The 26443-nt window shown below is 41.3% G+C and overlaps 2 protein-coding genes across 18 annotated transcripts in view; one reads left to right on the top strand and one right to left on the bottom strand.

The window, feature by feature from the left end:
- LOC112214374 (forkhead box protein P2) overlaps window positions 1-14393 on the bottom strand; it is a 114759-nt gene extending 100366 nt beyond the window's left edge. For 5 of the 15 annotated variants that reach the window (XM_042298127.1, XM_042298126.1, XM_042298119.1 and 2 more), the window contains exons 1-2: window positions 4306-4506; window positions 2584-2637 (exon numbers count right to left, since the gene is read on the bottom strand). In XM_042298127.1, the coding sequence (XP_042154061.1) occupies window positions 2584-2637; window positions 4306-4461 (210 nt within the window). In that variant the 5' untranslated portion in view covers window positions 4462-4506. Of the gene's footprint in view, window positions 1-2583; window positions 2638-4305; window positions 4508-13972 lie in introns of those variants that run through there. The other 10 variants (XM_042298132.1, XM_042298130.1, XM_042298131.1 and 7 more) reach the window with 5 other exon arrangements.
- A 2504-nt stretch (window positions 14394-16897) lies between these two features.
- Window positions 16898-25339, top strand: LOC112214375 (protein phosphatase 1 regulatory subunit 3A). 3 transcript variants are annotated; one of them, XM_024373056.2, is made up of 6 exons: window positions 16898-17281; window positions 19060-20071; window positions 20628-20680; window positions 20761-20864; window positions 21163-21194; window positions 21408-21704. In XM_024373056.2, the coding sequence occupies exons 2-6, from the start codon at window positions 19302-19304 to the stop codon at window positions 21571-21573; spliced, it is 1125 nt and encodes a 374-aa protein (XP_024228824.1). In that variant the 5' UTR covers window positions 16898-17281; window positions 19060-19301; the 3' UTR covers window positions 21574-21704. The 3 variants fall into 3 exon arrangements, with proteins under 3 accessions (XP_024228824.1, XP_024228825.1, XP_024228823.1); XM_024373057.2 differs by lacking the exons at window positions 21163-21194; window positions 21408-21704 and adding an exon at window positions 21065-21148; XM_024373055.2 differs by lacking the exon at window positions 21163-21194 and having other exon boundaries at window positions 16908-17281; window positions 21408-25339.
- Window positions 25340-26443: the final 1104 nt, after the last annotated feature.

The following is a 26443-nucleotide window of genomic DNA, read 5'->3' on the forward strand; positions in this document are numbered from 1 at the left end:
ACTCCTCTACACTCTATCTATTCTGGACTCCTCTTCTCCTTTTCATTCTGGGTCCTCATTACTCCTCTTCTGAACAAGCAGGAGGAGAGGCAAATAAACCTTGAAACAACCAAAATGGATCGAAAAGGTAAGGAGATAACATATCAGCGCCAAGGTCTTTCTTGATAAAGCAGATTTGAATGTTTTTTACATTTTTAAGTCTATCTTGTTAGGCTTTTGAAACTGAAGGAACATACTGTGGAGAAGCAATAGGTTACACATGGTGTGCTTGCACCAAGTGAAGGACAAGGGGAAGGTTGAAAATAGATGTATCAGGTGTGAATATATATTTCCTGTGAGGCAAAGTACAATTCCAGAATCTTATTTTAAAAAACTCCCAACTCCTAATCCAACCAAAGAGTTATAAAGAGTAGGACGTGGGTCCACTCTTGGTCCAATTTGCTCACGGCATGACACTATCAGACCCCAAACCAAACCTCATTAAACTGGAATATGGAAACTTGGGGAAGTTCCAAAACTTTTTCCTCCTCCAAGTGGGAAGACAAAACAGTGGACCATAAAGGGAGGAATATAAGAAGGAAGGGAAGAACGAGAGGCAGGCAGATCCTTGGGAGGACTGGAGAGTGAGAGAGTGAACGTTTGATGAGTAATACTTTTTTAGTTGTAGACGGGGCTTAACTTTGAAATATTCCGGGGTGTTTCTGAATGGGGGATTGACCAATGACCTGATCCCAGCCGCACACTGGGCGCCGGGGTTAATGGTGGATAAAGATTTAAAAAACGGGCGCTAGCCTGATCTCCATCCCCATCCCCTCCAATCCCAAATCAGACCCACAATGGAGCCTGCCAACAGGGACGACTCAAGTCCCTTTGATTCTTCTCCCTCCCCAGTAGCCAGGGTGTCCAGGGTAAAGACCCGTGGAGGTTACCCTCTCCTACTCAGGGGGAAGCCAGCCGGGCTCCTTGGCTCAGAAAACCCTTTAGGGTTTTGGAAATGAAATGACAGAAGCTCTGATCTATAACAAGAAATCAATTCCAAATTGGAAGTCTGAGGAAAAGCCATCCGTCTGTGGCCTGCTTCTTTAAACTAGCCAGAAATATGCTTTAATTGCTGTAGATTGTATATATGTGTACATTTACAGTCATGCGAAAGTTAGGTCAATTATACTTCTTTGGGATGATTAGAGTACTTCTGTTCCAGAACAGATATACTTCAAAGTTTTTCATCTTTGAAGATTTAAATGGGATACTCAACAAATTAAAAACGAATATTCAAATCTCTTTTAGGCAGAAGAGGGAAGGGAATCTCGGTTCTGCTTAGTCTTGTGAAGATGACTCTTGGGATGTGGGCTGAGGCCTACAGCTGAGCTGAGCCACCCTAACCAAGCCTCTCGCCCCGCTTGGCTCCTAGCTGCCTCGCTTGAATCCTACTTGGACCTCAAAAGGCAAAACTCTGCAGCTGAATACGGAGATAAATAGACTTTCTTCCTCAGACTGGGTCAAAATATCAAAATAAACCAGTGGCCTGGATTCAGGAATTAAACTGACAAAGAGTAGTTCTCCTCCGCAACATTGAAAAACAGATCAACACAAGCCCTGACTTTTTTTCAAATTCGAAAGTTTATGGGGTGACTTCTATGGAAATACTAGAGAAATATATGCAACATACATTTAATTACACTAATAATTGATAGTGGAGAAGTTATGGAGGACTACAAACACAGAAGCCAGTACCTTTACACTTGATTTTACCTGAAAAGCAATTCACTTCAACTGTTCTGTGCTCACTGAACAATCACCCATTGTCAAGTTAGCATTCGATATCTATCTCCCATCCAATTACAGCTAAAATTCCATTCCCTCATTCCCCTCACGATGATGAGGCTTCTCCTCCCCATCGCTACTGCAGTTTACCGTCTGGCAATGTTCTGTTCAGTCTGAGACACCACCTGTGTGTCTGTCTCAGTCTGGCTGCTGTGGGGACACATTAGTAATGACGGCAGGCCTCCGCCGTAGTAGCAGTCACATAATCAGTGTGTGTCACACTTACTGTGCTGGCTGGGATTCTTTAGGCTCGTTTTGTACTGACTTGGTGACGACAAACTGCCTCAGTTATCACCGTTGGATGTCTCGTAGAGAATCTCATTGGGAATCTAAAGGGGCTTCAGATACAGAAGCTGAGCGTCTCATAGAGGGGAATCGAAGGGGACTACAGAAGCTCTGAGTTGTGCAAACTGTGTGTGTGTGTTGCCACTGGGTGACGTTACAGTACTGTAGCATGCACACGCACCTCTCACTTACTACTGTATGTCGAATTGTGCATGGAGGATTGACTTACAAACAGTGTCTCCCGGTGATTCATGCATCAACACTTCTCAGTTTGATATTCTGAGTGAGCTTCATCACTTTACAGGAGTTGTCTCGTCTTGTACCTCAAGCCTCAAAAGACCAGTGTACGTGAATCCCTCGAGCTGACCTCAACATGAATTGGCAGTGGATGTGACTGTTCTGATCGGATAATAACCAGAGCAAACACACAACGCAGGGGCATGCAGAAGATTTGAGCAAAAGACTGTGACTCACCACTTTGGACTTCAGAATGTGGGTGCTCTTCTCACAGCCGTTGCATATTTCATCCTAAACAAATGAACATGTGTTATGAGCTAACATACTGGTGGTGCATGTTCAACACCACCTTCATGCATGTACACATAATACATTCCAACACTTCAAGCTTCTTGGTGTTAATGATCTCTGTTTATTGTGATGTGTTAGGACAGGCCATTCTCAATTAAACATGGGTGTCTAGAAAACTTTCCCAACATTCACGAAGAAGACTTTCCGATATCCTTCCTCCCAGTCCACATTGGTTGAATCTAATACATATCATAACTTCAAAGCTACAGTAGATTGGAAGGCTATGAAGTGTGAAGACCAAACAGGCACAACCTGAAAGGTTTCATTGCAGAGGTGGAATTCTATCATGGTGGACAGATGAAGATTTGTTATATTCTACGGTGGTAACTGTGCCTCAGCTGGGCTATAGCAGTAACACTCCTACCCAGGTACAAGTTTTTTTTTAAACCACAGCAAAATTAAACACCTTTGTCCTTAAGATTAAGGATGATCCTGCCCATTGAAAATGAGGAGGCAGAGGCAAGTTTCATCCAATTTGCACACTGAAAATGGAGAAATTATAGTTTATTTTATGTTTATTTTTTATTTTAAATCAAAGATTTGGCCATCAGTGCCCCCTCGCAAAAAAAGTCTTGCATGATGCCTCTGAGATTAATGGAAATATTAAGTATAGTTACTAGGGATGCACGATATATATTGATGGACATATCGGAATCAGACAATATTAGCTAAATATGCCAACATCGGTATCGGCCCGATGTCTAGTTTAATGCCGATGTCAAAAACCGATGTCAAAGTTGACGTGCATACCTATATAACGTAGGTACATGACGTACAATTTTGCTCTACAACTGCAATACAGCATTCCTAACCTAGCCCACAACGTCTGCTGTGTAGATCGAGCAGTCAACAAGTCGAGCAGTCATTTGAAAGAGTAAAAACGCCAAGATAATGGAATTCATTGCCCTTGACAATCAACAGTTCTCTGTCGTGGGTGATGTTGGCTTTTGCGACTGGTCGAGCACCGGTACACACTAACGTTACCAAGTGCACTATTGTTCAGATGTTGCCCTACCGGAGTTACACAGTAATAGCGTCACTGCTATTAGCTTCACGACATACAATGGAACGCCGTTTGGGTCTTTGCGAGTCAAAAAAGATACAAGTCAAATAACACTATTTGACAATAACACTATTTGACCCGTTAAATAAGCTTTTAATTTGACAAGTCAAATAACACAGTTCCATTCTAGAATGTTGTGTGTTCTGAATTTGCACGTGCAAACCAAGCGCCACCACTACTATCCGTAGCACTGTCAAGCTGTACAAAAAAGTCTGCAAACAAGCAAACACCAGCCACGAATGATGTGTTTTCAATACTGCGTTGGTAATAAAGCATTATTTGTTTGACCGCAACTTCTGGGGTTAACCATTTAACTGTACTAGAATGCGTAAAAGGCCGCAAAACTTTTGAATATCGGTTATCGGTATCAGGTTTTATCGGCAATGAAAATATCAGATATCGGTATCGGCCAAAAATGTAAAATCAGTGCATCACTAATAGTTACACAGTTACCCACAGCACGTTACAATTGTCCAATTCTGCCTTATCAGTCCAAAGGCAGAAAACCTTTGACAGGACATGAAAGGTTGTGCTATAGTACTTACCCTGAGGGTGAAAACGTGTGGTTGTTGTCCGTCTGTCTCAGGATGGGAAGGACTCCAGTCCAGAGATGTCTGTAGAGGATCTGCAGAGGGAGAGCAGATTAGAGACAAATCATTACTCAAAAGCATGTTCCCATACAGTAAAACATTATCAACCATGTTTCCAATTCACATAGTAAATTGTAATTGCCCCCCCCCACCCCGATGGTGTTGCCGCAAACATGTACAGGATAAATGTGGGTAGGTTTTCTTTCACATGAGTGTTATTAAAATGGCTTTTAGGGGAAAGCAATAAACTTGGGAACAACCAAGTACAACTGGATTTGCCTGTTAGATGACTATATGCATGTGATTGAATATGTACCTGTGTGTACATGTTAGAGCTGGGACGATAAACCGTAAATTATCAACACCGACCATACCTATCACTTATCACAGGCCTTTTGCAGATATCGTTTATTATGATAAGTAGCCTATATTAGGGAAATGTGAAGTTTGCAAAAAAAAAGGAGGGGTGTACTTGTGGGTGCATGCGAGTGTGTGTGTGTGTGTGTGTGTGTGTGTGTGTGTGTGTGTGTGTGTGTGTGTGTGTGTGTGTGTGTGTGTGTGTGTGTGTGTGTGTGTGTGTGTGCGTGCGTGCGTGTGTGTGTGCATGTGTATGTGGCTGTGCAAGAAAGATGAGGGGTGATCTTCTGAATTTAGGTAATGTACAGTACACATTAAAGAAATATATGTGAAGTGTTTTTTCCCCAAACGAAAGGTTGCAGTGTCTTGAAGGCTCAAATGATCAACCAGTAAATTACAGGTTTTAATGACAATAATGACATGTTCCATGTCACTATAATACACCTAACTGCAATTCTGTATCAAACAATCCTCAATCATCAATCTGTTATTTTCACATGCATCTTTCGAAAGTTTGCTATATTTTATTACATTACCGTATAAATTAAAAACTGCAGCCACATAACCTCCCAGAAGCTTTTAATGCCTATACATCGTGCTTAAGCGCTTGACCCCTCGCAACATTTAAATTCCCCTCGTCGTTGAGCGAGCGTTTTACAAGCAGCCTCTCTCTCTCTGATACTTAAGACACATGGACCAATGGCCTAGCCTGGATGTTCCTGTAGATTTTTCTTTCTTTTTTTTTCTTCCCAAATTCCAATTGACCCCTGTAGGCAACCAGCAACTGCTGAATCCGGTAGAATGTGCTCTCTGAACTGTACAAAAAAAAGCCCTCAGCCCGAAGAGCACCGTGGAAAACAAAACCTGCCAAGTGTCATTATTTTTACTGTTTGAGTTTGGGGAAAGAAGTGTCGAACAGTGCACACAGATTACCGTGTAACATTTATGCAGTGGGAAGAGGATACAAATCTCCCCTTCCATCTACTGGACTGTCTATTGCCAAAATAGGCACGGTGATGTTTCTGTTACCGTACACAATCATCTATTCTAGTACTGATGTACTTCAAAAGAAAATACTATACTGTTTAGTACTAGCATGAAGGCGAAGTACACATGTAATAAAGGACTAATAACACACCACCAAATCTGCATCAAACTACTTAACACTTAGCTATATTTGTGTGAATAAACGTTCAAGTAAAATGCAACAGCCTTATAAGTTGGGTAAAAACATCATTTTGAGTTAATGTTCCATTCATCCAAAATGACTTGCTGAGTTTACTTCAATACAGTGGTGGTCTGTGAAGATGTAACACTCTATTCAGAGGAAAAGCAACAAGAATGCTATTAGTCTGTGTGACCTCCGATTCAAGAGATTTACAAATATCACACATATCTTTATGCTTAGCCTAAATACAAAAAAATGATCTTTAAATTCTATCAACGTATAAATACAGGCTGCATTCAAGCATTCAAAGGGCCTAATAATACCATTGGCTACTTACATAAAGCGCTGCACTTAGTCAAGATAAACTATTTAAAATGGAGGGCAGAAATACCTCCACAGCAGCTATAGAAGGGTCTGGGGATGAAAGAGGGACATTATGCTAACAAGTCAGATTACTGTACACAATAATTTTATCTTTAACGTAAATACCATCCTTGTGTTACGGCGGTGGGGGGGGGGGGGCATTATGGAAAAGTCACCGGCAATAATATTTTCTACAGGGAACCAAATGGTCCTTATCGGTGTTAGGCGAGCAATTCAGGCCCCCGAACAAAGATGAGTCCTCAAACTCATTCCATTCATCACCGGACGTGTAATTACCCTGGGCTCGCAGTCTAGACGTTACCGCTTTCACAGAATTTAAGACCCCATCTCTCTGCAACGCCACCGCCACAGTGCACGCCGCTCTCTCTCCTCTCCTCCCCGAGCACCGGCGAGCGTTAAATCTGCCAGCAGATAAATTAACGAAGAACGCAATAAAACGGACACAATGAGGAGAACTTTATCCTCTCCGCTGCTAAATGAGATTTCTTTGAAATGCAGATCAGTGGAGCTAGATTAGTGAGTTTTAGCTGCTGTCAACATCATAACAAAATACAAATGTGATTGTTCGGCCGGGGCCTTATCTCCTTGCTTCCATCTGCTGCCTCGTTATTTACTCTCCTTGATTTACTATGCAGATCTAAATAAGTCGCATCAAAAGGAAGGCTTACTGCACAATGGATTCTTAAGCTTCTACATCAAGGTATTTGAAACCGTAGTCACATAAAAAGGCTGCCCATCAAAGGCCCATCTCTAATGAACTCCTGTATCAGAGGGGGTTTGTGCCTGTTTTTAATGCTGCCTGTCTCGCTGCTTGTGTGAAGGGAAAGAGGAAGTGCTACAAATCAGAACAACCCACAGCTATTGGAGGAGTGGCTCTGTAGGGCCACATTAGACCAGCTCACTGCATGGGGCCAATACAACCCCAGGTCTGTCAAGAATACTCAAGACAGTGGAATAGAGTGGGATGGAATAGAATATATTCTATTACACATTGGCTTCACAGCATCAACATCAGCAACACTTCAACATTAAGTGCCTCAAATACCTCATTATCACCAGAGAATGGAGGACAGATGGAAAGACAAGGCAATAAACATTGTTTCTGGACGCATGTCAGTCCATTTCTCTCAACGAGCATAACATCCAAATGCAAGAATGAGCCATATCAAGTTCCCTGCTCTAATTCTGCACAGAGAAACACTAATCTTCCAAGCTTTCGAACAACGTTCAGGCAATAACCTTTAATTTCATGGTGCATTTGTTACATTCAGCTACACAGACCAGATTATAAACGAAAGCTTCAAGACTTCATGACAAATAACTGCATTAAAAAGATCACGATCTTCATTCCCGTCTCGGTTTTAATGTCGGGATCCAACAAGCATGCCGTTAGGTTTACCAAAGAACAATTAGTCCCCCTGAGTCCAAGCAGACCCTGGCACATGTGGTTGAGAGGCAAGAGCCACAGGGGCACACCAGATGATGGGTGGGTCGGGAGGGAAGCGTGTGGCGCGTGGCAGCCACGCGTGTGCCAGTCATTGGCTCCTGGGCATGTCCTGCCTCATCGCTACTCTCACAGGGAGAGAGAGCGACAGAGACAGAGAAAGAGAGAACGCCTTCTCTTCCCTGTCCAGTAGTCCCTGGGACCCACTCCATTCTCTTCAGAATTGCAGGCAACCTTCCAGATGGAGAGCTTACAACAGAGGAGGCATCCTATGGCTTCCCTACAGAAACCCTCCATCCCTCGTTCTCTCTCTTGGTATGTTCCCTTTCGTCTTTGTACCGTGCCAAGTGGGCCCAGTGCCAGTCGCGTTTGCAACCACGAGGGACCTCTACCTTTTTTTCTTGTCTAATGAAATGACAAAACAACAGATTTACATATGCAGAAACAGGTGTTGTACCAGGTTTGACTCCTCTTGACCTAAACCATGTTAGAAGGAATAAAATGCACACAAAAAAAGTTTATTAGCAACAGCTGCCCGAAGGTATTTAGGCTCTGATGGGCACTCAAGTCTACACCATCTGCCTTGCTGGTTGCCAGAAGTGACAATCTAAATCAAAAACCACCCATCAAATATCATAAAAATAAACCATTGTGTTGCCCATATGTTGTGGCCATTTCTTTTATAAAAGTGGCTGAATGAAGGCTCATGGCCCTGTCATCCAGGGGAAACCCTACAAGCAACACAGTAGCCTGTAATTACTCTCAACCAATCCCCTCTGTTCTAATCAGAGCACTGCGTCAGCATCTCACTTCATCATGCCCAAGTACATTCCTCTGAAATTACAGGAAATAAAACTATGACCCTATGACAAAAGGACTAGGCCTACTGCCCAAGTACACGTTTGAGGAAACTCTATAGCGGGCAAAATGTTGGTACGAAGTGTTACTAATAGCTAGCTAGTAAATAGCTTATAAGCTTGTAATGTCACCTCTGTGTTATGCATTGGCAAATCATTAAAGTATTCAAAGTATTAGAATGTGCTAATAGGACTCTTAGAGACATTTATGATCTAATCAACTAGCCAACATGCAGTAGATATTATAATGTGGCCATGATATCAAAAAGACAACAACAAATAGCTAGGCATATTTCAGAAAATTGCCTCCCTTTTATATCACTGTAAAATATCATAGCCAAGAATGTCATTTTTGTCCTTTAAAGTGTGTCCACGTATTTCTGAAAGACAAAAGCTGTAAAGGCCTTATTGTGTTTTCCCTGGCTGTTTTTATTTTGACGAGCCAGCGAGACAGAAGGAACAAACCTGAGACAGTCGTGACCCTGCCAGAGTGTTGTAACTTGTTCTAGAGCAACGCCGGCAGAAGGCAGCACCATATGCCCCCAGCCCCGAGCTCGATGCTCTTTCTGCAGCCTAATGTGCCTGTCAAAAAGCATTACCCTCACAAATCCTGTGTTTTTACAACATGTTTGAAATAAACCGTTTTTTTTGTTGTTGCCATCTCTCTCTCTCCCCAACAGAATTGTCCACAGAGACACACAGCACCAGTGAGAGGAAGGTCCGTGTTTGTTTGTGTTCCTGCTGTTTAAGCAGCACATGCCTGCTTCAAATCAATACTAGCCATTCCCTCCCTTTTCCCTCGAACTTCAATGAGCCCCAGATGTTTAAAAAGCCATGTTCATTTTTACCAACAATATAATCAGATTGTAAGGTGAAGCTAGCACTCAGATCTAGACATGACTTATTCCACCATTTTGTGAGCGTGACCTGTTTCTTAATTAACCGTTTAACAATTGTAGAGTTAGTGGAGTCAATCTGTCTGATGTGAGTAGCTGTTTACAGTGACACAGACAGGCTTGTGGCAGATTTCGCCTGAGTGATGGCGACCTTGCCGTTCACTATGAGTGACCATCCATCTTTGATTCAGGGCAAGACCCTGCAACCAACACATTCTTTCACACCAGCCCAGTACACTGTCCCTTCTTTCTCCATCCAACCGTGACTTAAAGAAACGCAAAAGCTGTCATTCTTTTACACTGCTGTGTCCATAGCACAGAGCAGGGGTGGGCAACTCCAGTCCTCGGGAGCCTGATTGGTGTCACACTTTTGCCCCAGCCCCCGCTAACACACCTGACTCCGGTAATCAACTAATCATGATCTTCCGTTTTAAATGCAATTCCTTTAATCAGTTGTGTTTGCTAGGGATGGGGAAAAGGTGTGACACCACTCCAGGCCACTGAGGACTGTCATCCCTGTCATGTAGAGTAAACAAGTGTTGGCTGCACAAAACAGGGGAAAATGTGAACAAGAAGTGATCCAAAACGATCAAATCTATTCTCGTTTGGCAATCAAACCACTAAAAGAGAGATCGCACAATTTCATAGATAATGCAGGTTGAAATGCAGCAAGTGCACGTAACAGGTAGAACTAATGGCCTTTTAAAGGGTCAACTGGTGGTTCAATTGTCAAGGTCATGATCAAGCATCTACTGCTAGACCTTTGCCGATACAGCAGGACTGCATTGGTAGACTGCAATGGTAACAATTCTTTGTTGGTTAGTGGTAAAGCACGTTTGTTTACATCAGTCACAAGTCTGGCTGCAGTTTGCAGGTTCTATTCTTTGTCAAAGTACAGGAGTCATAATGAGGTTTTGGGAACCCGCTGAACCTGCAGTTCACATGTTTTGGGTCATTTGTTTGTAGTGCAACAACCCTGAGATCGTGGCATGGTGACGTACAAGGTGATATTTAGAAGCCTATCTTAGAAACACGGCATTTAGGACTGCGATACATAAATATAAATATTGGCAAGTGTTTCAAACTGACAAGTGAGAACGGTTATCAGCATCCCATCGTTTTAAAATGAGTCATAACGCAACGAGCAATGAGACACTCCTCCAAACTTGTCCGGAAAGTCAAATAAACGCTCAGTGGAAAATAAACACGTCGGGGTTGAGACTTGTTTCAAAGACAACACTTAACACAGCCTTAAGTCTTGAGTCAGACTGCAATCTCAGTTGAATCCGTAACCTCTGACCCCACCCAATACAGCTTTTCTTGGCCAAAAGTCACAGAGTTTCTTACCCACAACAGCAGAAAGTCCAGCTTATAGAAGTGACCCAGAGTAAGTAACTAAAAAAGCCTGAGCTCTCGGCCTCTTAGTTACCGGGGCACACAAAACACCATTACCATTATGGGGATTATTACAGTGCCTGGGGGCCTCTTAAGCATGTTATATACTCTTTTATCTTAAGAAGTCAATCTCTTCTAGGCTGACAGCTAGCAGCACATGATCCAGGTAAACAAATACTTTCACGCAGCACAAAAGTGCCATTAAAGGCCAAAACTGTCAAAACAAATTCCATTCTTACTGAAGGGAGGGAGGGAGGGAGAGAAAAAAAGACTTGATCACCTCTGGTTGCTTTAACTTGCATGGAGGTTGTCATGGAAACATTTCTATGGAGTTAACAGGATAAAAACAGAGAGCTTTCCAGTTTAATTGCCATTAGACTTAGAGAGCAGAGTTGACTTGCCCATACATTAAAACACAGACAGGGTACAGGGCTCATATTTATACAAATGAAACTATGGTGCTCCACCCTTTTGTTGTTCCATTTTCCCCCAAAACAGAGCAACACCTCTAAGGTTGAGCAAGCTGCCAGTTTTATAACAAATAAGATGTTGGGGGATGGGTGGTGGTATGATACAAAAGCTAAGAGAGAGGCTAGAGTTCAGTTAAAGGAAAAAGTAGGTATTTGTTTCAAAGTTGCTATGTAATAAATGAAAAGAAGACAATGTGTACTTTATTCAAAATACAGATTGCACTACATGACATGTCCTTTGAATTATTTAAATTAAGACTCAATATATATGCAAAACAGTACAAGTCATCTACTATTTCTCAGTTACTACCATACATCTTGCATTAACCTGTGACTGGTTGGCTGAAATCTTAAACTTAAAGGTGCAATATGCAGAAATCGCTCCACAATTTCCTGTTTGCTAAAATTCTAATAGTTTGCCTAAATAGAGCTTATGTGACAACAAATGTATACTTTAGATTGTAGAGAATCCTTGTACCATCTAAACAGCTGTGGAAAATATTTTCAATAACCAAATGTATTGTATTTTCAGCTGTTTGAAGTTGGTGTACAAAACCGAAACTAAAAGATGCAAACACGAAATTTAAGAACGGAAGCATAGAACTAGTTGCACATAGAACAGATCTACCGCTTTTTAGACTTGCTTTCAATGAGAATGACAGATCTATAACTCAAATTTCTATGTGATTTTTTGTCAGGTTGCCCAAAAAGTTATATATGGCAGCTTCAATTTTGATAAATGATTAAAAGGTATGATAAACGTATACTTATCAATCCTTGGGAGGACATTCATTTTCATATTACCATAATGTAGCAGCAAACCGCAAAATGATAAATGCAGCAATCAGAAAATGGATGCAGAGTGGCACAATAATAAGTGGCCCGCGCTACTAATGCTGGCCAGATACCATTTGTCCACATTCAACCATATAGCCTTGACGCAGACAGCAGAGTGAAATATTAGGTTACTTTCCCAAAAGTGAACGTCAACAACAAACTAAAAAGCACTGAAACAGGGCCTCTATAGCTACAGACGTATAGAGTTCCCACCAGGCAATGATCGCAGAGGTTCCAAACAAGGGGCTGATAGGGTAGGGTCCTAAAACATTTCACAACATGCGTTGAAGGGCAAAAGTGTTGAGTGGTGAAACAGTGGAGCACACCTGCATTTCAGGCTGGGGAACACCTGTGCACCCACGGCTTGAACAAAAGGGTCCAGTCCTGTTAAGCCACCAGGGGTGAAAACTGATCCAAGGGCATGCGTAGGGGTGCAGCACTGAGGGCACCTTGTTAGCGTTTCTAGAAGAAGAAAAAAAGCTACACCTAAGCTATCGATTTAGGTGCAGTGCTAACTAAAGTAGTGAGGTACTTTCGAGTGTTTTTAGGGAGGCCCATAACCGATGTGTAGAAACCCATCGTCCAAACTACAAGTCCACATGCTCATTAAGAACTATGAGCATAATGCTGAAACTGGTCTCTCATTTTATACCTGGGCTATGAAGATATGGAATATGCTGTAGCTAGGAATGGAGCAAGAATGTAAATGGTAACGTATTAACCACTGATCTTCATCATCATCCCCATCAACAACTAGTTATACTATTATACGTTTGCTTTCATTTTAAGCATTGGTAGTGTGAGCAGCAACAGTAGTAATGTAGTGTAAAAGGATCATTGGTTCATAGTAATGTAGTACAGTAAGTTACTGTAGTAGTACTATAGTAGTGTTAGGCATAGGTGATGATAATAGTAAGAATTGTGGCACAACTGATAACGACACTACAAAATAATTCTCATTACCACAGATAGTAAACTAGATTGCAATACATTATTATCAATGAATCAGTTATAATAGAATAACGTTCAGTTTTAGAGAAAATACTTGTCCAATAATTGCATATTAATATGATAGTGGTGAATGCTGTACTTTCCAAATTATAATTGGAACATTGGCCAAAAATAAATGTATCTGCATTTCAAACTTCCATTGTTACATTTAAATGAGAATACTTTGAGATTCAATTTCAGTGAATGAATGTGACAATGAATATTACATTTTTTATTTGTTATTAATTCGCCTAACCAATATGATATTTTATGAGTAGATCAAAAACATCAGAATAAGTTAATGCATCTCTGAATTTGGTAGGCTACTTTCAACTGGTTGCCTACAACTATTCTATCTGACTTTTCAACCTACGCAAAAATGTTTTTCATAACGTTTTATTGTATTTAGTGCTAATGGCAATACGTAGTTCCATCTCTGATATACTGAAATGAAAGATGCATAGGATACATTGCTGCATGTCGGCTTCAGCGAGTCAGTGGTCATCTATAGAAGAGTTCTATCCTCCCTATTGGCTGCACACGCCGGACAGTGTTGCATGAGGGTCCTTGGCAACGAAAAAGCACAGCAGACTATTGTGTGACGTACACGGCAAGAAACAAACATGAAATATGTAATATATGTAATATATATATATATATATATACATATGCAAAATATAGTTGTTGGGAGGATTTGAAGTTGTTCACAATCATCCGCACAAACTAGGGTTTCATATTTTCAGTTAGTAGACAGCAATAATCGATAAAGAGATCAGTGACACTCAAGAGGGTGGAAAGAAATAAACACTTTGGTTCAAACTTACCAAAACGCAGCGTTATTTCCAATAGGAAAACAAGAGCCTCCAGGTGAGAAGAAGTCGGTGTACGTTCAGCTTCAAGAAATCGTCACACGTGACTGTACAAGTAACCATAAAGCAGAAAAAAATGAACAACAAGCCGTAGAGTAAATAAAAGCTCAAATATTCCTCGGTTGGCGCTGCACTCAGAGATACAAGAGTTGTCTTTGCGCTCCTGCTGTCTTCAGTCAATGCTGCTGTTATTACTAATGTAACAGAAAAAGCTGTACACTGAGTCCTGTTTGAATGCGCTCGCATGACGCGTAATGCGAAGAAGTAGCTTGTTTTTGCAACGCGATTCAATACATCAAGATGTATTCCACGAACTATTTTGGACTAGCTTATTAGAATGCAGCCCCAGGGGTAGGCACTTACCCGGAGTTGAATCTTGTTATTTTTCGGAGTGCTACGACCCCATGTGACGTCATGTCCACCTGCTATGTAAACAAAAAACTATTTGCAAGTTATGTGTATGTTCTTTTTTGTAAGTCAAAGATAAGCAAACAGTCACATTTCCATGTAAATCGTGTTTCCAGATGAAGCCAGCTCCGAGATCTATACAGTTGGCCACTGGAGAAAGACAATAGTGTGAAAAAGGAAGTATTTAAATATCCTAATAAGGTGTAATCTATTCTATAATAAACATATGCATTGTTACTTGTAGACTAACCTACTGATCTTAAACAGATATTAATCAATGTGAGCATCAACACGGATGTTTATTTGGAAGGTATGTGCACACCATGGAAATAAATTTTGTAGACAACAAAACAGCAATTACTAAAACGTTTAGTGCACATTTACAAACTAATCAGTCCCAAATAAGGGTGCATATTGGTAATGTCAGCCCAAAGAAAATGCATTAGCAAAAATATATAGCCTAACGGTTTGTTAATATATTTTTGTTCATTTAACTCTTTTGAAAGGATAATTTATATAGGCCCACTGTTTACTATATTTTCATGTGCAGAATAAATATGTTAAAATAGGCTATGAATCATGATGAGATTAGATAAACACACAAACTCATCAGAATAAGCTATACATATGGCTAATGTTGGAATGTAAATGGTGACGACGTTTGATCGTTTGATCTATTGACGTGTGATCAATCTACTTAACAGTCATCATTGTGCCATTGCAGTTTGATCAGTCTTGTTTGTAAACATTTAAAATTGGACCAATGCTAGACATCAATATATTAAGAAATATCTTATTGTTTTAAACCTTTATTTACGCTATTTGCTTTAACGCATTGTCTGCTCCTCACTGCAATGAACCTACATTGACCGGTGTTGACCGAAGAGATTGACGTTCAAGGTCTGACCTGCTGTATGTTACGTTTATTTACTCTTCCTATAGATAAAATATTGGGTGAAAATGGTTTGTTTTACCTACACAGGAAAAACACGTTTTTCCTAATGCACGTATATATATTTTAAATGATAAAGTCGGCGTAATGAAACTGAAACAAATTTGTATTGATTAAAAGCTTGATTTAAATTATTTTCATCCGTTTTTATGTGTAACAGAAGGTACATTATTTTCAATGTGACGTTCAAACCTCTGCTTTGTTTAAATGTTAAATGTTAGGGATATGCTTTTAGTATTTTATTGTTCCGTTTTGTTATGCACAACAAATGAACAATACTCTTCCTTTAAAAACAAATTACATATCATTGTCAAACTTGTAAACAATTTCAAACTTGCAATTCACACCAGTTAATCTGTATGTGCAGATATGATAAATATATAAAAGGGAATAGTGTACATTCAAAATTAAATCAATTCATATAGATTTTATAAACGGTATCAACGAGTACGATTCAAATCTTTAAAGTGTTTAAAATATAATAGATATATTTTTCGTAAAAGATCCAATTCCATGACATTTTTGAAGATTCTAAGTGAGATTGAGCATTCCATCATCATTTCTATAAATAGGAGGAAAGATCATTTTGGATGTCATGAAGTATATAAAAAAAAACGTATACATTTATATGTGGAAAATGGTGCTTTGCTGCCACTTACTGGTAGTTTAGTGTATTCCATTCACACGGGTCACAGGTATGTACGGCATGTCTTATAATAGGTTGTGTTGTTTATCTAGCTATTATTAACTTTACCTAACCTAATGCATTTGATGATGTTGAAATGCATACAAGCGATAAAGTGTCATATATGTTGAGGTCAAACATGGTGTGCTGAATAGATGACCTCATGCCGTATCAAAGTACTTGGGCATGGATGAAATCCGCATTAGTCATACACTGCCATCTACTGATCTGATTATTCAGTACAGTAAATATCATACTCACGCCAGTTTCATGACATTTTATGTAGAAATACCAATTCACTGTTTTGTTGTAATGTTGAAAACAAAACCTGCAAATTCAAGACTAAAAAAATCCATCTAGCCCCAGTAGCAACCTTGCACAAAGAATCCATTGAGAGTGAAACCGGTCTACATACCTGGGCTGTATTGTATATCTAGACCTACAGCCTATTGAAAGGGGTATGTTAGATTTACAGGTATACTTACATCTCCTATCTGACCAGATTCAAGGAATGAAAATGTCATTTTACAAAGTGTCACGTTCTGACCTTAGTTCTTTTGTTATGTCTTTGTTTTAGTATGGCCAGGGTGAGTTGGGTGGGTTGTCTATGTTAGTTTTTCTATGATTTGGTATTTCTGTGTTTGGCCTGGTGTGGTTCTCAATCAGAGGCAGCTGTCAATCGTTGTCCCTGATTGAGAACCATACTTAGGCAGCCTGTTTTTCACCCTTGAGTTGTGGGTGATTGTTTTCTGTTTTGTGTCTACGCCAGACAGGACTGTTTCGTTCATTCGCCTTTGTTATTTTGTTTAGTGTTCTCGTGATAATAAATTATCAATATGGACACTTACCACACTGCGCATTGGTCCTCACCTTCTTCCACCAACAACGGCCGTTACACAAAGTAGATGTTACTCTTACATCAAAATCAGAGAGGTGATTGCTTGAGAGCCAGGGAGAGCTTGGCTACCATGCAATAATTTACCGTGAATTTGCTTTATTTTCCAAGTCCTATCTCCTTGTCCTCACTAACCTGAGACTTGGGGAATTATAGTAATACAATGGCAAGAGGGTATTGGACAGATGAGGAATCCATTGTTGAGGATTGAGACTTGGCCCTGGCTCCACTTTTGATCCATGACTGAAGGACTTTATCGACACTTGCAAATGACCTGCACGCAACATTTGCGGTCTGAGGAACCATAAACACCGTCCACCATCGGTAATTGAAAGCAAATTTATCTTATTCTGTTATTTAATGTATCTGCACAGATGAGTTCAATATACAGTCGTATGAAAAAGTTTGAGCACCCCTGACAATTTCCATGATTTCCATTTATAAATAATTGGGTGTTTGGATCAGCAATTTCATTTTGATCTATCAAATAACTGATGGACACAGTAATATTTCAGTAGTGAAATGAGGTTTTATTGGATTAACAGAAAATGTGCAATATGCATCAAATCAAAATTAGACCGGTGCATAAATTTGGGTACCCCAATAGAAAAATAACATCAATATTTAGTAGAGCCTCCTTTTGCTAAAATAACAGCCTCTAGACGCTTCCCATAGCCTCTAATGAGCTTCTGGATGAAGGTATTTTGGACCATTCCTCCTTACAAAACATCTCCAGTTCAGTTAGGTTTGATGGTTGCCGAGCATGGACAGCCCGCGTCAAATCATCCCACAGATTCTCAATGATATTCAGGTCTGGGGACTGGGATGGCCATTCCAGAACATTGTACTTGTTCCTATGCATAAATGCCAGGGTAGATTTTGAGCAGTGTTTTGGGTCGTTGTCTTGTTGAAATATCCAGCCCCGGCATAACTTCAACTTTGTGACTGATTCTTCAACATTTATACCCAAGAATCTGCTGATATTGAGTGGAATCCATGCGACCCTCAACTTGAACAAGATTCCCAGTACCGGCACTGGCCACACAGCCCCACAGCATGATGGAACCCCCACCAAATTTTACTGTGGGTAGCAAGTGTTTTACTTGGAACGCTGTGTTCTTTTGCCGCCATGCATAACGTCCTTTGTTACGACCAAATAACTCAATCTTTGTTTCATCAGTCCACAGCACCTTATTCCAAAATGAAGCTGGCTTGTCCAAATGTGCGTTTGCATACCTCAAGCAACTCTGTTTGTGGCGTGTGTGCAGAAAAGGCTTCTTCCGCATCACTCTCCCATACAGCTTCTCCTTGTGCAAAGTGTGCTGAATTGTTGAACGATGCACAGTGACACCATCTGCAGCAAGATGATGATGTAGGTCTTTGGAGGTGGTCTGTGGGCTGTTTTTGACCGTTCTCACCATCCCTTCGCCTTTGCCTCTCCGATATTTTACTTGGCCTGTCACTTCTGGCCTTAACAAGAACTGTGCCTGTGGTCTTCCATTTCCTCACTATGTTCCTCACAGTGGACACTGACAGCTTAAATCTCTGCAATTGCTTTTTGTAGCCTTCCTCTAACCCATAATGTTGAACAGTCTTTGTTTTCAGGTCATTTGAGAGTTGTTTTGAGGCCCCCATGTTGCAACTCTTCAAAGGAGAGTCAAATAGAACAATAACTTGCAATTGGCCACCTTAAATACCTTTTCTCATGATTGGATGCACTTGTCTATGAAGTTCAAGGCTTAATGAGCTCACCAAACCAATTGTGTGTTCCAATTAATCAGTGCTAAGTAGTTATAGGTATTCAAATCAACAGAATGACAAGGGTGCCCACATTTTTGCATAGCCTATTTTTCACATCTGATTTAACTTCATACATCTTAATATTGCTACACTAAACATCTTTGTCTGGACAATGCCCCAGTACTCAGCTTTTATTAGAAAATGAATGGCATGCCACTGTGGTCATTTTCTGTGATGACAGAGTAAATTATTATGCAGCCTCAGAGGGGTGCCCAAACTTTTTCATACGACTGTACATGTTTGCCTCTGTCTTAAATTTGTTATATTTTATAATATACTGGTATATTTCTTTATTTCAACAGATATGAGAGACGTTATGTTGTGACAGATGACTGCAGGGGCCAGACTAGCATATTATATGAGACCTATTAATAGGCCTGGCTTACACCACAATATTCAGCTGTAATTGGACCCTATATGTCAAGTCACGTCCTCTCGAGTGTCGTCACAGCGCTCTGGTTCTGTCCTCCCTTCCCAATGTAGACAGACAGTCAGCCCACTGTTGTCTGCAGACGATCCAAGGCCTCTCGGGCCCTCAAACTTCATGGAGGCTCCAGACACCAGAACCTGGGGCAGCAGGGATATTAAAGAGGGGGGAGTGAGGGAGGAAGAAGAGCGAGGAAGCCTCCCCCCACAGAAAAACGCCATGAACGAGTCGGATGAGTCAGATGGTTCGGAGCCCGAGCCCCCGGCCGTCATCTGTAGGAAGGTGTCCTTTGCTGACGCCTTCGGTCTAGATCTGGTGTACGTCAAGGAGTTTGACAGTACAGACCTGACGGGGGCAGAAGTCGCTGACCCCCCAGAGCCCGAGGTCAAAGTTAAAGAACCGGAAGAGTATTTCCTGTCGTCTTTGTTTACCGTGCCCTCGTCTCCGGAGGAACTCGAACAGAGACTCCAGGATCAGAAGCTGGAGCTGGAGAGTATTGAGTTACTTCCTGGCACCACTGCGCTCAGGGGAATTATCAGGGTGGTGAACCTGTGCTACAATAAATCCCTTTATATCCGGATCACTCTGGATAGCTGGAAGACCAGCTTTGATCTGCTGGCTGAGTATGTCCCGGGCTCCAGCGATGGAACGACGGACAGGTTTGCGTTCAGGCTTACCCTCGTGCCTCCTTTTGCGATGGAGGGCACCAAAGTGGAGTTCTGCCTCAGATACGAGACATCGTTGGGAACTTTTTGGGCAAACAACAGGGACATGAACTACGTGCTGTTCTGCCACAAAAAGGGAGGCAGAGGCCTGACAGCGATGGAGGCTCAGCTAGAGGAAGTAAATAACTGGAGAGAGAAGAGAAGCTGTCTGAAAGTCAACAGGTGAGGAGTCATCCCGGTCCTATTCTTGTTCCCGCTGCTGACAGTAAACGGTAGAAACACACTATCACTGAAGTATTAAAGAACTAAGTATTAATCACTATACCATAGATTACAAACAAGTAGTAGTTCTGCCAGCAAATTGAGTAATAGCCTTAAAGCATATTATTATCTCTTAGTGAAATAGGAAAATATTTGATTATTAGTGTGACATTTATTTATATATAAGTATTCTCTATCATTCTAGATGGATCACCATAGCATGATTGTTGGAGTTAGCTTTATCAGAGATTTCCATTGTGCTAGAATACCGAATCAAATAGCTCCCCATGTGATCTAGTGTCGGATCTACTGTCACTCCATCTTTCCATTACGCCTGATATTGACGGGATATTAAAAAAAACAAGTTTCCTTTTTAAAATTTTTACTTTAGGACCAAAAGCTTAACAACCTGTGTTTTGTTTCTTGAGGAACACTATTCCTTTTTTTTTGTGCCCCATAACAGTATTGTTTTGCCCTATAAATTACACATGTAATTTGATCTCTCCTCTGTTGACAGTAAGATGAACAGTGCTGAGGAGAACCCCTTGGAGACCACTACAGACGCACCAGGTGTGCATCGCTCATATTATGTCTGTGAAATCTGAACACCATGCTTGTGGATCTGAGGCTTTGAGCCATTTATTTTCCAGATTCAGCTACACACAGAGCAGAGGGGGCTGGCAGGAAAATGGTGGACAACGCAGAGCATCTGCTCTCTAATTTGCATCGTGAGGAGTACCATCACAAACATTTGGTGAGGTCAATCATTTGTACTAAAGGGCTGACAAACATTTTGATATGTCCTGGGTGGGGTGCTATGCTACTTTCTCATACACATTTTTACAGAAAACAGTATTTAACACATTTCTCACCATAAAATACATATAGTTAATACGTGTTTGAGTATTATTACCAGCCATGCTCTTTCTGCAGTAAGGTATGTCTGTACTTCAGCTAGTTACGCCTGAGTCGGTGTAACCTACTGTACGTGAGGAGGCTGTGAGGCATTTTACATGACACTTGAGAGCATACCATATGTTCTTTTATTGCAGTCATGTGTACCACTGGTAAATGCTGAGGGCAAGTATGTAATTATTATTTTTTTAAATGGTATTGCACCCTAAGTTCCAATCTCATTGCAATATTCTACAAAAGTTACATATTTGATTTATTGCAATAAGTTAAAATATTTTTATATTAGTCCTTGTTAGATCAGATGTTAAAACACATTTTAGTGTAGGCAACTAAGTAAGTCCAAACCTAAATGTGCCCTTTACCTTCTCTTGTTGACTGACAGGGGGATAGTCAGAGGAGCAGGCGAAGGGAGGCCCGTTCAGCACGAGTGCAGGAATGCTTTTCTCAGCGAGAGCAGGCAGCAAGACGGGAACACATTTCCAACGGGCTACCACATAATGGACTGGAGAAACCACCTTCACTGCCTGACATCACAATCAAACCCCTAGGGGACAGCGCCTCCAGTCTCCTACGATTACGCCAGAAGAAACGAACCAATGATACCCCTCAAATAATGACATATCACCAGATACCCCTACTTTCCCTGGACTGGGGCAAAGATAACGTGCGTGTGGGGACTCCAGATGAGGATGACTGGATTAGAACAAGGACCACACCTCAGCTCACATCAGACAAGTCAGAGGACAATCTGGGAGAGCAAACCTCTGTTTGTGATCTGTGGGAAGCCTTTCTCAATGGCACAGATCCCAAAGATACTACCAGTGTGCCAGAGTCTGAATGGCTACAGTCAGCAACTTCAGTTTGCCCGTCAATTGAAACGGAGGATTTTGAGACATCCTCAAAAGCCGAGAACCAGCTGGAGGATGACTTGGACTCAAATACACGAAGTTACACAGACTGCACAGTAGATGAACTGCCGTTGGGGGCTCACGATCATGTGATGCCTGTGGTCATTGCCAAGGAGCCACTGTCAAGCTCGGGTGTCACCGTCCCCAGAGACGACAAAGCGCTGGTTTATGATCCTTCCCAAAGGTCAGAGGCTATCCCTGTAACAGACACTCTACAGGAATCCATTCCCTCGGGTGCTGCAAGGGTGGTCGGGGGCTCTGTTGACAGCACGGCTCAGTGCTACAAGCATGTGGAGGGGGGGAGAAGAAGAGAAGAGGAGCCTTTCACACCATATAAAGCAGAGCCGGTAACAAGCTCTGGGGAGACCGAGACAACAGATATGACAGCAATGGCAGAATCTCAGAATGCCAATGCAGTAGATAGAATCTGTCAGGGAGAAAGGCAAGACAAGACGCTTTCTTCCGACGTGGAAGCAGAGGTTAAAGGCAATGTGCACAATGCAGCTGATGATACTGTGACATTTAGGGAGACAGTCGGAGAGAGGACAGAGGATAAAACAAACACACAGAGCTATGGAGTGGAGGAGGGATTTACACAGGCCTACAAAGAGGATGAGCTATTCAGGCCAAACCAACCAGAGGAAAAAGAATTCACACAAGACCTCACAGGAGACGTTTTGCATAAACAGAGTCAACCAGTGGAAGATGAATTCAGAATTAACCGAAGAGAGAAAATGTATTTAGAACTGAACCTAACACAGTTTGAAGAATTCAGGCCGAGTCGAACGTATGAAGATGAATTCAGGCTCAATCAAACAGAAAAAGAAGATTCAAGCCTGAAACAAACACACAAAGTGGAACTCAGTCCAAACAAATCAGACAAAGTTGGAATCAGACCATTTAATACAGTGGAAGATGAATTAAAACCAAAACAATCAGAGGCAGAGAAATTCAGATCAAATCAAAAAGATGAAGAGGAATCTAGACTGAACCAAACATTCGATGATGAATTCAGCTGGAACCAAACTGAGGTAGAGGAATTAAGACCGAACAAAATTGAGATGGAAGAGGAATTCTCCCCAAGCCATCAGGGCGAAGAAGATGACAGACGGAGCAATACAGACAAAGAATTGCGCCTGAATCATAAGGATGAAGAGAGAGACCGAGAGAACCGGACATTTGCTGAAAAATTCAGACCGAACCAAACACTCAATGAAGAATTCAGATCAAAAGAATTGGAGGAATTCAGACGGAGTCAGTTTGATGAAGAACAGAGAGACAGAGACAACCTAGATGAGGTTGAAGAATTCAGATCCAACCAAACACACGAAGAGGGATTCTGGTCAAATAAAATGCAAGAAGAAGATATCTATCAGAGCCTAAATGAAGAGGAGCTATACAGAGACATTGATATGGATGAAGAATCATCAACAAACAACCTAACAGAGCCTGAAGTATATAGGGAAAAGACCACAGGAGAAGTGGAAGAGACGGACAATGTCATGCCCGAAATGTCCAGACAGAGAGACACCGAACAGATACATGAAGAAATAAGTTTCAAAACTCCAGCGACGGAGGAAGAGGAGGACTTAACGGACGATACAGCAAACACTGGAAATGAGAGTGAGGACGTGTCAACGGAAAAGGAAGGAGAGCATGAGGTGACAATGGAAAACGTTGAATGCCCAAGACGAGATGAAAATGGAAAGTTGTCAGAAGGGTCAAAAGAACTTATTGTGAAGGATGATAAAGAATGGTTGGGAAAAGAGGTAGAGTTGGGCGAAGATGAATATTTCAGAGAACAGAAAGGTTTGAATGAGGAAACGTTAGAAGAGGTGCTATATTTGCAGTCGGTTGATAATTGTCCTTTAGCCGAACAAGACACTGAGAAGGAGGAGAAACTGTCAGACGTGCCTGAAGTCGTTCAAAATGTGCCGATCCATCAGCCAAAACGCCTCACTCAGAAAGTGGTGACAGACTCCGAGGTAGATTATCTCATGAAGGCACGTACAGCTCCCAATTTGACCTTTACACCGAGACAAGGCCGTAGCCAAACCACACCCAGTAGCAATGCAGAGCCCTCTATGGGAGATGTACCTCTTTCAAACAGAGGTACAACTGTCTTCTCTCGTTCATCATCTCTAAGCACAAGATTTAACACAGTGGTCAGTGAAGGGAGTGAGTCAGGATTCAGTAAGGGGTCAACCCAAAACCCATCGTCATTAGGGGAGGATCAGGAGACCCTCAGCAGCCGAACGAGCCCTCCTCCCTCAGAGAAAGTGGAGGATGCTGCTAGCAGCGTCTTGGCATGGCTGAGGGTGTTCTTCTCTCTCAGTAGCGGAACCAGAGCATTGGTTTATGCCCTTTTGGTAGCAGTGTTTGTCTTTACCACTCTTGCGTATAATTTCCCAGTGTGCTTTGGGCTCTACTTGTTTTCACTGTATTGGTGGTGCTGTGTGGCAGATAGGCAACGCGTGACAGGGACTGACAGAATAGATGGAGAGAGGTGAAGTGCTGGTGTGTATAAAATAATTATATTGTGTGCGTGTGTGTGTGTGTGTATGATTTGGGTAACACTACATGAAGTTGCTCTTACACCTTTTGTAGTAACACTGTCATTTCTACTGTGGCAACATTGTTGTTACTGTACATAGTACCTCAGTATTAGCTATTGTAATTATAATGCAGTTTATACAATGTTGTTACCAGCATAATGACAGTGTTACAACAGAGGTATGAGAGCAACTCAATATAAAGAGTTACCATGATTTGTTTAAGTTTGTTGCAGTGTTTTATGGGCCCAATATCAAAAGTGAAAATGTACCAAAGTATTAAAGGGGAATGAAATCCATTATTCCAGTAGAGGACAGAAAGGGTTAGCTAAACCGAGTGGGGCGTTGGAGATTTGAAAGTGAAGTTTATTTCTTTTTTTACGTTGTTTTTTCTTTCTTTCTCAGCAATGATAACATACGAGCTTCAAGAAAAAGCTGTCCAGATTTTCCTCAGCTCTAGAAGCTGACTAAAGAGTGCCTTGCATAGTCATTGCTGCACAGTAGTTCAAATGTTTTCATTTAGACTAGCTGATATGTATGGTCATCATATCGCTCCTCTGTAGTGAACTTGAAATGTATAAGTCACACATCCGTGTTGGCAGCAGTTGACTGGGCTGGAGTATACTTTGGGCAGACATATATTACAATATCTCTCTGATCCTGGGAGATCACTTACTGGCCCCTATCTGACCTATCTTTCTCAGACTTGTAGTCTACAGACAGTAAGGTCAAATGGACTGCACTTTTTCATAATTTAATCATTGTAAGGATTGGAGATGATGATGATGATGATGATGATGATAAGTTGTGTGATTTCTGTGGCTTTGTCTTTCCATTAAAAGTCCTGTATTTGACTTTGACAGACTACATTTTTCCTGCAAATGTTTTCAGAAATTCCACTAAAGTTTCACAAAAACGTTTTCCTGAGTATTATTAATCATGATAGGAAGAAACAGAAAGTACACTGCAATAGCTTCTTGTAAAGTGGTGGACGTGATATGTCTTCCGTTGCCCAAGTCCCCAAGTGCTTGCTGTCCTCAGACGAACCATAGAGGGCCGGTAGTGCTAAATCACAGGAGAGTTGGCAGGTGATGTACTGTGAGTGGTTTCATCGTGACTTACTTGAGGGTTGGGTTTTGATTTCGAAATAATGCTCACTTGCCCACTAACACGGGATACACAGCTGCGCTTTAACCAATCGTTACTGCAGACAATGGCCACAATCCCCTGCTCAGACATTGCATGCACCAACCAATGCCACGTCATCAACTGACAGATTGCAAAGAGACACGCCCAGGTTGTTTACATAAGACAATACGTCACACATTGTTTTACTTGAGAAATACTGCACCAAACACCTTAGCTAGATGTAAGATAGCGTGAATAAATCCTCCTCTTCAAAAACCTAAAAATGTATTACAGATTTTTTTTCTTATCTTAGATTCTTTCTGACTATTTTGAGGAAGTAATTCTGGCTTTGTTCCTATGGTTTCTCATGGGGGACAAACATCAGTAACTGCCATATAGAACCACATCCCAATGACTGGAATCTTGTCACATGCAAGATTCCAATTCCGAATTCTGAAATTTCAGATTCCGTCACATGCGGAATCGGTGTGTTCAGTCGCTTTTTAAAATGCATGGAGGTCATGCACATACAATTAGGTATTCCTATTGTTGACTCAGCATTCCCATCATCCACCTTCGTGACCTCATTTAATAAACTGATAAAGCACACTGACATCCGTCAGAGTTCAGAAGGAAGTATTCTATGTGCAACTATGTGAATGTAGGTGTGTGTGTGTGTGTGTGTGTGAGAGAGAGAGAGAAATAGAAATAAAGAGAGAGAGTGTGAAAGATAGTGTGTGTGTGTGTGTGTATGCATTAGTGCGTGTGCACATACTCACCTTTGAGTGTTAAATAAAGCAGTGGTTTGACTGATACTGCAGTAAGGAGAG

This window comes from Oncorhynchus tshawytscha, linkage group LG15 (genome assembly GCF_018296145.1).
Source record: "Oncorhynchus tshawytscha isolate Ot180627B linkage group LG15, Otsh_v2.0, whole genome shotgun sequence".
Classification (NCBI taxonomy): Eukaryota; Metazoa; Chordata; class Actinopteri; order Salmoniformes; family Salmonidae; genus Oncorhynchus; species Oncorhynchus tshawytscha.

What these genes read in the sequence shown, in the direction of transcription:
- LOC112214375 (XM_024373055.2), top strand. Translation starts at nt 19,302, where the DNA reads ATGGAGGCTCCAGACACCAGAACCTGGGGCAGCAGGGATATTAAAGAG. An exon ending in AGCTGTCTGAAAGTCAACAG is followed by an intron (nt 20,072 to 20,627) that starts GTGAGGAGTCAT and finishes CTCTGTTGACAG; the next exon opens with TAAGATGAACAGTGCTGAGG. An exon ending in GACCACTACAGACGCACCAG is followed by an intron (nt 20,681 to 20,760) that starts GTGTGCATCGCT and finishes TTTATTTTCCAG; the next exon opens with ATTCAGCTACACACAGAGCA.